At 32.0% G+C, this 12594-nt stretch overlaps 1 protein-coding gene and 1 long non-coding RNA gene across 2 annotated transcripts in view; one reads left to right on the top strand and one right to left on the bottom strand.

Moving 5' to 3' along the window:
- LOC106679157 (uncharacterized) overlaps positions 1–12594 on the top strand; it is a 42261-nt gene that overhangs the window by 3648 nt on the left and 26019 nt on the right. The gene's annotated exons all lie outside the window — the stretch shown is intronic.
- Positions 1–12594, bottom strand: part of LOC106679156 (zinc metalloproteinase nas-13) — a 22187-nt gene that overhangs the window by 2421 nt on the left and 7172 nt on the right. Inside the window, exons 2-3 of the mRNA XM_014418134.2 lie at positions 11150–11368; positions 3022–3260 (exon numbers count right to left, since the gene is read on the bottom strand). Of these exons, the coding sequence (XP_014273620.1) occupies positions 3022–3260; positions 11150–11368 (458 nt within the window). The remainder of the gene's footprint in view (positions 1–3021; positions 3261–11149; positions 11369–12594) is intronic.

Here is a 12594-nt window from a genome sequence, read left to right as displayed (position 1 = left end):
CAAAACCATATTTATTTATTTTATGCCGACGTTTCGACCTGAGTTTCAGGTCTTCATCAGGGGTTGTGTCGTAGAGGAGGGAAAGATTAGTACTTGGCTGAGTCAATTTTTCCTAAGATTTATATATAGTTTTCATTAAAGTAATGAAAAATTAGAGGAAAATAACTGATTTTTTTCTTTTGGGCTCTTAAACTATTATTATTATTTGTTAGTTGAAAATTATTACGATTATTATTCTCTTCATAAGGAGTATTTCATTCATTTATCTATTTGTTATATTTCATTACTCTATTTAGTGATATTATTTTCATTCTGTCATTAATTGCCTTTTTCACATTGCTTATATTTCACTTTTTAGCTCATTTTTTTTTTTTAGTAATATTTTTTTGTTATAGCTCTATTATATGAATTTAATTATTAGTTTAATAGCTAAGAATAAATTCAAAATTTTATTGTATGTTGTAAGCCGTTATTGCCTCCTTAACGTTCCAATAATCAAAAGTATTGCAAAAAAAAAAATTATGTTTATTATTTTGTATGTTATTACAGTTCTGACCTATAGATGTTGCTATCTGGTCGGATCACATTTAAACAAAAAAAAAAAAAAATTATGAGTGGAAAAGATGGTCGGGGGTGCGTTCACCAAAAAAATACACATAAACAAAAAATGATTTATTCATGCCAACGTTTCGACCTGAGTTTTAGGGTTTCATCAGGGAGCTTCAGTAGAGATTCTGACTAAACCTTATTAATCTACGGTCAAATATCTACGCCTTAGTACGCCTCAGTACTAATCTTTCCCTCCTCTACGACACAACCCCTGATGAAGACCTGAAACTCAGGTCGAAACGTCGGCATAAAATAAATAAATATGGTTTTGTTTATTTATGTTGTTCTTTGCTGACCGCACCCCCCGACAAACTTCTTCAAGCATTAATCTACGGTCAACTACTCTACACCTCAATATGAATATCAGTGTACTTTATAGTACGTTAAACAAACTTTACTTTGTGTGCTAGTTGACGTCTCTACATCTAATGCTTTCTGAGATATATTTTTTTATAAATCAAAACTCTTATCTGAACAAGTAGAAATCCGAATTTTGTGAATTTATTTTGTCAAATACCATAAAAACTACAACTCCTACGAAAATAAACGTGATACACTACTGTATGGTAAATTATATCTCTTTAATTTGATTGCTAATAGACATCTATACGTCCCATGGTTCCTGAGATACAGACTTCCTAAAAATAAATTCACTGATAACTGATTCTTCAGTGTATTTTTTATGAAACAATATCTCGAAAACTATTAAACCTATTTATTACGTTAGTCAAAATAAAACTTGTTTAACATACTATAAACTACACTTATCTTCGTAGCGGTAGTAGTTTATATGATATTTACATATGAATAAGAATTTTTCATATAAACTTTTATTCACACTACTATAAATCACTTTATTTTATTAAATATCATGAAAACCTACTACTCCTATGAAGATAAATAATATAGGCTATTATATAGAACAGACAACTGTACGTGTGGTTCCTAAGATATAGATTTCCCAAAATAAATTTAAATATTACTGATTTTTCATTATTTTGTTATGAAATGTTGCTTTTAGAAAAAAACTGTTTCTCAAGAACTATTGAACATAAATACCTCATCTAGGATTCATATTTTAATAAATTTACTCTACTTTAAATATTGTTCTATTAGGTTTTCCAATGTTTTAGGTCGTTTTAGCAAAATGGAGCTCTAATGAGAGAATGAAAAATAATTTTTATAAAATTTATAATCTTAATATTTTCTTGAGACTGGTTAATTTTTTTAAAAATAAATAATTTAAATTCTATCCACTATAGTCTCAAAACCTTTTATTTCTCTTGTAAGTCCGACGTTTCGTACAATCCGGCCATCTTCAGGGGCAATCTACTTAGTACAACTTTGAAATTATATAATTTAAAAAACTCTAAACTCCATGCAGGCTATTCTATAAACATCAATTTCTAATTAGTCAATATTCACTTAAAACAAAATCAAAATCATTTATCACAGACACTATTCCTTAAAACTTTTATCGATTCTTTATAGAGTTGTGATAAAAGTTTTAAGCATGGAGTTTAGAGTTTTTTAAATTATATAATTTCAAAGTTGTATTAAGTAGATTGTCTCTGAAGATGGCCGGATTGGCCGAAACGTCGGACTTATAAGAGAAATAAAAGGTTTTGAGACTATAATGGATAGAATTTAAATTATTTATTTTAAAATAATTTTTATAAAGTTTTAAAACATCCACCATTTTCTATCCCCCTAACTACACTTGGCAGACTCATCAGTTTCTACTCATAATTATATATAGTTTCCATTAAAGTAATCAAAAATTGGTTTGAAATAACAGAATTTTTCTCTTCTTGGGCTCTTGGATTATTTCGATCATAGAATGTATGAACCAAATCACCAAAATTTGGAAAAAGTTATGAACAAAATTTATATCCGAAATATTTAGCTGATAGGTTTGAGAATGTCTTTAGCTCATTTGGCAACGTTAGGAGTGAATTGATCTCTTAAGTAAATATCCCTTAAAATATGGTCTCTTAATTTTAAAATTATTGGAGAAGTTTGTCGGGGGGTGTTGTCAGAAAAGAACAACATAAACAAATAAAACCATGTTTATTTATTTTATGCCGACGTTTCGACCTGAGTTTCAGGTCTTCATCAGGCGTAGAAGGTAGGCCTACAACTGAGTGAGTTGTAAGCCTACCTTCTACGCCATAAACCCTGATGAAGACCTGAAACTCAGGTCGAAACTTCGGTATAAAATAAATAAATATGGTTTTGTTTATTTATGTTGTTCTTTACTGACCGCACCCCCCGACAAACTTCTCCAATCATTAATCTACAGTCAACTATCTACACCTCATTTTAAAATTAATTTTTATATTTTACTTGAGTCTTTTACAATACAAAAAATATTTGAATCGTCAAAAGAAGTATAAACAATAACACTGTTACCTGCTTGAATGTTTTGGAAGTTGACGGTGACATATTGGTCCCTCTCCCATCTGTTCTGTTCGTGGAGGAATCCGAGTGCGTGCATCATCTCATGCATTACCGTGCCTTTCTTGACGAGGCATCCTGGAGACTGGAGGTTGAGTTCTTGAGCGCCGCCGATCCTGCCCACAGAGCTCCAACAGCCTGTGGGTCCGCTAGTAATCACGACGTAGTCCATCTCGTTCGATCTTGGCACGAATCTGAAGGAAAAAATCGAGAAATAGTACAAGAAATAATAGATCGCCTGGAAATAAGAAGACACAACTAATTGAAACAAGGAGAACTCTGTCAATAAGATGGATGTTAGTGGGTACAGCAGAGCAACCATTGAAACAGAAGTAGATGGGCATAGAACGAGAAGAGAACCTAGAAAAAGGAGAGAAGATGGCATAAAAGAAACATTTGCAACCATAGGAATGTGTGTAGAAGAGGATTGACACAATAGAAGCAGGCACTGTAAGGGGTACCCTCACACTGCAACGGTGGTAGGCAGAGCTCTGATGATGAAGTAGAATATAAAGGATATTTCAGGATCAAGTGTCCTAATTGTATCAATAAAGGATCTCAAAACAAGAAAAAAAATTCCCTAAGAGGTTATATTAACGTTAACGCTTTATTCAAGATATATTCAAGTTAAAGTTTTTCATTGTCATGAATTATTTAGGTTTACTATTTTACTAGTGAAATGTAAACATTTACATTCATACTAAATTTTGTTCAAATTGAGCATTAGGACAGGATTGGCATTTTTATTTTACAGCAGCAGTGGATGAATGACACTGGATTAGTTATTGTTTTTAAAATTTCAATTGTCCTTCTTCGTAAAGAATTAATGTCATAGACCGAAATTTAAGTCAATCCAAACCAAATAACTCAGATCTGGTGAGCGAACAACTAGAGTGTTTTTAACATTTATGAGTATCAACTCTGAAATTTTTTTTATTATATCTATAGGGACCTCTACATGGTCAATCGGATTGACAGTCATAATTCAAAAGCATAATTGAATGATCATGTCGAGGTGGTCGTGTTAGACTGACTCCAATTGAAGATGTGAGGTATTCTATAAAAGAAGGCGCTGATAATGCGTGTTAGGAGATGAAGTCTCCTATTAGTTCCAGGATTAGTTTACAGAAACTAGACGTAAATCATTGAAGGATGGAAATTGTTCAAGAGCTGAGAAAGAAAAAAGGCAGTTATCTCACCCCAATTTTTTATTACTTTAATGAAAACTATGTATAATTACTAGTAAAAACTGATGAGTCTGCCAAGTATAGGTAGGAAGAATAAAAAGTGGCGACTGTTTCAAACCCTTAAAAAATCATTAAATTTTAATTCGGAGCTCTATATCTTAAAAACTACCACCAACACTCGAAAATCTAAAAGAACGTTATTTAAAGAAGAGTAAATTTGCTAAAATATGAGCCATAATAGGGCGGTTTACGTCCAATAGTTCTCGAGATATAGCCTTTTAAAAGGCAACATTTCATAAAAATTTACTGAAATATCAGTGGTTAGTGAATCAATTTTGAGAAATCTATATCTCGATAACCATTCGACGTACAGATGTCTATTAGCACTCAAATTAAAGCTAGTATAAAGTAATTTATGTCCTTTACAATCGTAGAAATTATAGTTTTCATGATATTTGCTAAAATAAATTGATTTATAGTTGTTCGGACAATACGTTTGATTTATGAAAATCTTTATTTCAAAAATCATTGGACGTACTGATGTCTGCCAGCACTAAAATTAAAGCTAGTTAAATGTTCTATGAAATAGTTTATATTCTTTTTCTTTGTAGAAGTTTTTATGATATTTGACAAAATAAACTCACAAAATGTAAATTTCTAGTTGTTCGTATAAAATGTTGGATATTTGAAAAAAATATATCTGTAGATCTATAAGACGCACATATGTCTGCCAAAACTCAAAATAAAAGAAATTTAACTTAATATAAAGTAGTTTATGACACTTATCTTCGTAGGGGTAGTAGTTTTTAGGTTATTCACATATGAATATAAATAACTCCTACGAAGATAAACATCATAAACTACTTCATAGCTCATTAAACTAGCTTTAATTTGAGTGCTAATAGACATCTGCACGTCAAAAGGTTTTTGAGATATAGATTTTTCAAAATAAATTCACTAACTACTGACCTTTCAGTCCGTTCCATACAACATTTTTATAAAACATTACTTTTTACAAAGCTATATCTCGAGAACTATTGAAAATAAATAGCTCTATTAGAGCTTACATTTTAGAAAATTTACTCTACTTTAAATGATGTTCTCTTAGATTTTCTAGTGTTGTTGGTAGTTGTAAAGATATAGAGCTCCGAATGAAAAATTAATTTTTTTTATCGTGTTGAAACAGCCGCCATTTTTTATTCCCCCTACCTATACTTGGCAGACTCATCAATTTTGACTATTAATTATACATAGTTTTCATTAAAGTAATAAAAAATTTGGGTGATATAACTGCCTTTTTTCTCCTCTTGGGCTCCTGTTCTAAAACTTCACTACAGTCGCGGAGGGGATTATAAATCCTTCAGAATCTAGCTGTAAGTTCTTGCGAAATGAATACAAGGTATATGATTGAGGAGAGATCCAGAGGAGACTTTATAGTGAAATAAAGTCAATACACATTTCCAAAATTAACACTAGAGTATACTGACCTACTATCTATGTCGTTATTCACTGCCTCCTGAGGAGGAGAATTCTCTGAAGAGGAACTTCGAATTTCGGTTCATCAAGTTTCGCTAATTTATGTCTCTGCAGGTATCAAATGCCATCCAGAGATGCAATGTTTAAGATGTTAGCTTTTAGTGGATCAGAAGATTCTATTGTAATCTTTACTAATTTAAATAATGAATTTAGCAGTGTAATAATATAATTAATAGTTAAATACAATACAAGTTAAATTATTTACAAGAAACAATACACATATCAATATACAATGTCTGTTACAGTTCACATTGTGGCAGTAGAAGTTCCTCACGTCGGCTTCTTACGGTTTATGGTTAGAGTATAGACTAGCAGATAGCGTAGTCGTTACAATCGAATTTGACAAATTTGTTGGTAATCCATCAGTCTTACTGCAACACCATCAATCTCAACGACCATCTTTAATTTTGCTTTAATCCAAAATCCTCCGTAAAATCCTTGATACTCCTTATTACGTCACAAATAAACTCATCCACAAAGACCTTAACATCCCATTCGTTGCAGATTTGGCCCAGAACAGATATGCGTCTTTTCATTCCAAACTCCTTAACCATCCTATCATATTAATTCTTAATCTCTCTTCCTTAACAATTCCTGATAATCCTCCGAGGCGTCTGAAAAGAAGATGGACACGGGACCTTCTAATTTAAATTAATGCTTGAAGTACCACCAATGAGTGGTTCCTTCCCAAGATTGTCAAGTGTAAATGGAATATTCCACATATTTACTTATTGTATTTATTATTTGTACAGTTGTAAATTACATTAAATAAATAAATAAAAATTTTTGCTTTAATCATTCCAACTGACCGTGACCTTAATTATATTAAGAAAACTTTTTTTTTTTAAATATTTATTTATTGCTATTTACAACTGTACATTATAATACATTTAGTAAATCTGATCTAAGTTAAATTGGAGTGTTACAGGCGTGTAGAGAAACTACCAATTGGTAGCACTCTAATGACATTTTACATTAGCTGGTCTCGTGGCCATCTTCTTTTCAGGCCACGGAATGGAAGAGGATGCAAGATTAGAAACTAGGGGGTTTGACTGGTTAGAGAGTTTATACTGGAAGGAGTGATATCTGGTCCGGGCTAGATCGGTTACATAGGGAACATTAAGGTCTTTATGTATGATTTTATTTGTGACAAAAGGAGCATTGAGGATTTTATACGAAGGATTTTGGATTGTAAGGATTGAATACGAGAGGAATTCGAAGGTTTAGTGGAGCCCCAAAGCTCAACTCCATATGTCTAGATTGGCCTTATTACAGTCATGTAGATCAGTCTTTTGTAATGGATTGGAAGTTTAGACCGTGTGTCTAGTAAGTGCTGTAATAGTCGAAATCGACGTTCAGTTTCCTGTGTTTTCAGTCTGGTGTGAAGATTCCAGGTTAATCGAAGAAAACTTAAAATGTTGAAATTCAAATGCCATTTATCCCTCAGCAGAATTGTTTTAATTTCTGGGAGTGAATTGCATTTTTGGCGACCTCTATTGCAAATTCTATTCAACCATTGCTGACTTTTGAATTGCTTATTCAACATTATTCCAATCTTATTGGCACACTATTTGATTATTGTCCTTTGTGTCTGTGCTAAGTTCAATTAGCATAAGAAACTGACATATCATAGTTAACCTCTACACAAATCGGTTATATAAATATCGATGACTTACTTCACAGTGGTGCTAAGTACATTTACACTACCTTGATGTCTTTGAGCCAATCCATAGAGGTTAGAATATGATTTTTCAATTCAGAGTAAAGATTAATTTTTGTCATATCGATTTTCATTCTCTAATTCCGTTACTAAATCGATTGATAATGACTGGTGCATAGAGTTGGGCAAATATTATTCAATTGACGAGGGACGAATACTTTTTTATTCGTGAATTTTCTACTCGAATAATCAATTATTCGTACAAAAACATATGATTAACCATCCAAATACTTTTGTATTCATAATTATTTTACAAGAATAATCAATTATTCCAGCAAAAAAATTTTAATACTCTTGTATTCATCAATTTTATGGCCGAATAATCTCTTATTCTAAAAAATGAAATGATTAACCACCCGAATACACTTGTATTCGTATATTCGTAAATACGACATTTTTTGTCTTACAGTCCTATTGCGGTGCATGTATATATATTTTATAATCGGGTATAGATTAATTCTAATTTTTCTGATTTCTAATATATTAATTAGGGTTCTCTTATATGTTCCTTAACAAGCGGAACACGAAAATGCTATCGATTTTGAGGTCGCGTAACGATTTATTTTAACTTTTCTGGTTTCTAACATATAAGGGTTCATTTTTATGTTTTGGGATATGCATAAAATGGTAATGCTATTAATTTTAAAATCGCGCATCGATTTATATTCACTTTTATTTGGGTTCCTTCTTATATTAGGGTCCCTTTATATATATATTAAGCCATTTGTATGTTTACTACATAAACAATTCAAAAGGTCACTAATATGTTTGAGATTGGAAAAGTTATAATAAATCGATACGCAAGCGTGCGATTATACAATCGATAGCATTTTCGTTTGCTGCCTCTTAAGAATGATGTGAGATGACCATAATATATAAGAAATCAGAAAAGTTAAAATAAATCGATAGCGTAAAATACATCATGGTTACTGACAAAATAAAAAAAATAAAAATATGATTTTACAATATTTTTTCTTCGACCAATATACACGTGAAGTTGTAAAGAAAAAAAAAAAGAGAGGTGATATATAAAAAGTATGATATAAAAGATGAATATGATTTTTAAATTGAAATATGACTGATAAAAGTAAGTCTCATCATTCCACGCAATAGATGCACTATTCAATCAATCATTTTAGGAATGGAATTAGAGAAAGAAAATCGATATTACATAAATGTATCTTTTGGATTGAAAAATCAGGTTCAAACCTCTATGGAAAGGCACAGAGCTATTTGGCGTCACGAAATTAATAAACCAAAATGACATGGTGACATTTAGAATTATGATCTATCGTTATCTGTTACCCTCCAAAGCCCAGGGATAGGCAGGGACAATGGAAAATACGAGGAAAGAATGCCATTGGAGACTTCCTTCTTGCAAAAGCTCTCAAAACGCCTCTGCAACGGAAACCAACCTTTTTCTGACATCTATCAATCATGGCGGCCCGAAGGACGGCTTCCGGTATTGTTGCTAAGAAACCCACCTTCACAGCCTCCTCTATTTTCAGATTAATTGCCTAATTGCCGACCTACTTCGAGATAGCATAAAGCTTTCAATAGAGGTGAACTTTTGAATTACGTCTAATGTTTTTTTTGTTTTTAGATAGATGGATTTATTTGTTGATAGATATTACAATCTGCCACACAGTTGTGGGCAATAGGTAATAGTGATGAATGATCTCATACATACTAAAATATAAAAAAAAAAAATAAAAAAAATAATAATAAAAAAAACTCTCTTAAAATATATACAAACAAAATAATAGACAAGATGATTATAATCAAACTATCTGTATGAAAAATAAATAAATAAAATAACATAATGATAAAATAATATATACAATATTTACACAATCGACCTGAGGATCCCTGAGCCCACTCCATCCCCCACGTGTGGGGGTAGAGCAGAGCTCAAGAGATCCCAGCGCATCCCTCTCGCCGCATCACTGGTAATGAGCCAGTGGAGGCTGTACGTCTAATCTAAACAAATTAATTCATTGTATTTTTCGCGTATATATTTCGATGAAAAACTTCTAAATACAACTTGAAAAGTATAATCAAGAGAGTAATATATGCAAACGAGTCAAAGTACTTAATTTTAAATAACTACAATTTTTCCTTATGAAATTTATCTCTTAATGCTTATGTGGGCAGTTCTAATAGTCTTAGTGTTATTCCCATAAACGGTGCAAATCTCGCCTGCAGTATTATTTGCACTACTACTTTTTATAAAGCAATGAAGCATAATATGCAAATGTTTCTTTTGCTATCCATATTGAACAGTATAGAAAACTATTTGACAACAAGGAAATCTATTTTAAAAGAGCTGTTAGACAACTGAAATCAACGCCATAAACATATACAACAAACATGACCGGGTTGTGGTCATACATGGAACGGAAAAAAACTTATGGGACGCCCTAATACATGATCATTTGCTTGCGGTCAATAATTTCAATATACAGCCTGTTTCAGGATTAAGCGGCTGAAAATATGAATTAAGGACCTCAAAACAAGAAAACAATTTCCTCTGAAGGTATGTCCACAAACGCTTCGTTTAGGAGAAATTCACACCTAAAGATTTTCATCGTTATGAATTATTTACGTTATATGAAATAAATAAAACCTATTTATTTGTTCTAACTACTTTATTAATTAAATTTATTATTTAAACAACAAGTCCTGTTTTGTATTTAATATTAACTTAGTGATTTTTTACATAAACCTGTTTATTTCATCTGATTTTTATGTTTTTATTTTAAGTCTATTTATAATGTCGGCGTAATGTGTATTTAAGTGTTTAGTGTCAGTTGTATAGTTTACTGTGTTTTGTATGTTTTTTGTTATGTATATACCTTCTAGAAATCTTCTGCTTTTTGTATTTTGTGCTGTATCTATTATTTTTGGGTTTTCAAAATTGAATTCGTGGTTCAGTTTTATGCTGTGATAGGCCACAGATGTGCAATTTATATTTTTAGCGTTTTTACAATTGTTGATGTGTTGCTTAATCCTAGTTTCCAGTTTTTTAGATTTTTCACCAATATATACTTTTTCACAATTTTTACAATCTATTTTATAAATTGCATTTAGTTTTTCCATCTTATCAACTTTGTCTTTCATGTTTGACAGCTTATTGTGTAATTTATTATTGTTGTATAAACCGGTTCTGATATTTATATGGTCATATTCTGTCAGTGTTTTTTTAAAATTTTATTGGTAAGTCCTGGTATGTATTGTAGTTTAAAAAAAATTTTATTATTGCTATTACTATTTGTTTCCTCTTTCCTTCTTCCTTTTTGTCTATTGTCGTTTATTGTAATCTTTTTGTTTATTTCTTTATAAAATTCAGTGATTCTTTTTTGACTTGGTGGTTTTTCTTTTGTTATTTTTGTAGGTTTTAAAGTGCATGAATATGGGACAGTGGTCCCGAAACGTTGTACATTGTTATGAATAATTAATAAATATTTCATTCAAAAATGGAAGTCATTAACCTCAAAAATTTTTAAATGAACTGACTCACCAGACTTCCTACAGAGATAATTAGGAAGAAAAATATAATTTTTTTATTGATTTTTTTCTTTAAACGTTTCAGACACTTAATAATCTGTGAACTCATGGAAAAAATAACGATATAAATTACCTGACACAGGTCCGCTTGTGGTACTCCTGGATGGCAGCCTCTATCATGGACAGGTCGTGCGAAGAGAAGGGTGCCCCGATGACGTAGGGTACCCGTCCCCCTGGCCAACGGGCAGAGTTGGCCTTGAGGCCGTTCCTAGCCCGCGGGGGTGGGAAGAAGATGTCTCCTTCGGGATAAGATCCAAGCTCCTCAGGGTTGTGAGGGCTTGAGGCGTTCCAACTGTAATCAGAGCAGTGATAAAGTAGAGTAACAAAAGATAAACACACGTATGTAGAGGTTAGTGCATGGTTAAGTGCCCAAACTGAAAATATTAATTAAGGATTTTAAAACAAGAAAAAAAATTACTATGAAGGTCTAGTTTAGGAGGTATTAATCTCTGAACTATTTCATTGTTTTGTATTAGTTAGATTACCATAAATAAATAATTATATGTTTAAACTAATTTATTAATGGAATTTAAACATTCCTCTCGTCTACTGGCAGCGAAAAGCCGCGAAATCAATAAGTCAACCTCTTCAACATATTACCGTCTTTACCGGACCCGCACCACTAAGATCCCCAGGGAGTGACGGTCCTATAACACTTTTAAAATATTTTCCTTAAAACGGGAAGAGGAGACTTTAAGATGAAGAATTTGAAGAAGTTGAATATTTATAAAGCATCTGAAATTGGAATACGGCGTGAAACCCTCTACTCTCACCCTCCGTGGTACCCTTACTTACCTGACTTTTCAAACAGACAATTATAGCTAGTAGGTTGGTCGATGTACGGACATGTCACAATCTCACAAGAGGAGGTCGCAACACAAAAAAATGCCCCACCAAGTCCTCCAGGGAGCGAAAATCCTATATAACTTTTAAAAAATTTCCTTAAAACGGGAAAAAGAGACTTTAAAATAGTTTTATCGAACAATATTTAAAAAGCGCCTGAAATTGAAAAACGGGGTGAAACCTTCCACTCCCGGCCTCAATGGTAGCTTTACTTATCTGACTTCTCAAACAGACAATTATAGCGAGTAGGTTGGTCGATATTAGACACGCCACGAACTCAAAAATAGCAGAGATCATAACACAAAAATATTTAAAAAAGGCAATCCTTCCTGGCCAGACCCACCCCACTAAGACCCCCAGGGAGCGATGATCCTATCTCACTTTTAAAATATTTGCTTAAAACGGGAACAGGAGACTTTAAGATAGTTAAATATTGAAATAGCGTCTGAAATTGGAAAACGGTATGACTAACTAATTTTAATGAATAGTCATTTACAATTTATTTGTTTAGATTTTTTTTTTTTAATATTTATTTATTGCTATTTACAACTGTACATTATAATACATTTAGTAAATCTCATCTAAGTTAAATTGGAGTGTTACAGGCGTGTAGAGAAACTACCCATTGGTAGCTGGTCTCGTGGCCATCTTCTTTTCAGGCGCCTCGGAGGATTG

This window comes from Halyomorpha halys, unplaced genomic scaffold (genome assembly GCF_000696795.3).
Source record: "Halyomorpha halys isolate HHAL.00 unplaced genomic scaffold, Hhal_1.1 Scaffold180.1, whole genome shotgun sequence".
Classification (NCBI taxonomy): Eukaryota; Metazoa; Arthropoda; class Insecta; order Hemiptera; family Pentatomidae; genus Halyomorpha; species Halyomorpha halys.
This window is presented reverse-complemented; position numbering and strand designations above follow the sequence as displayed.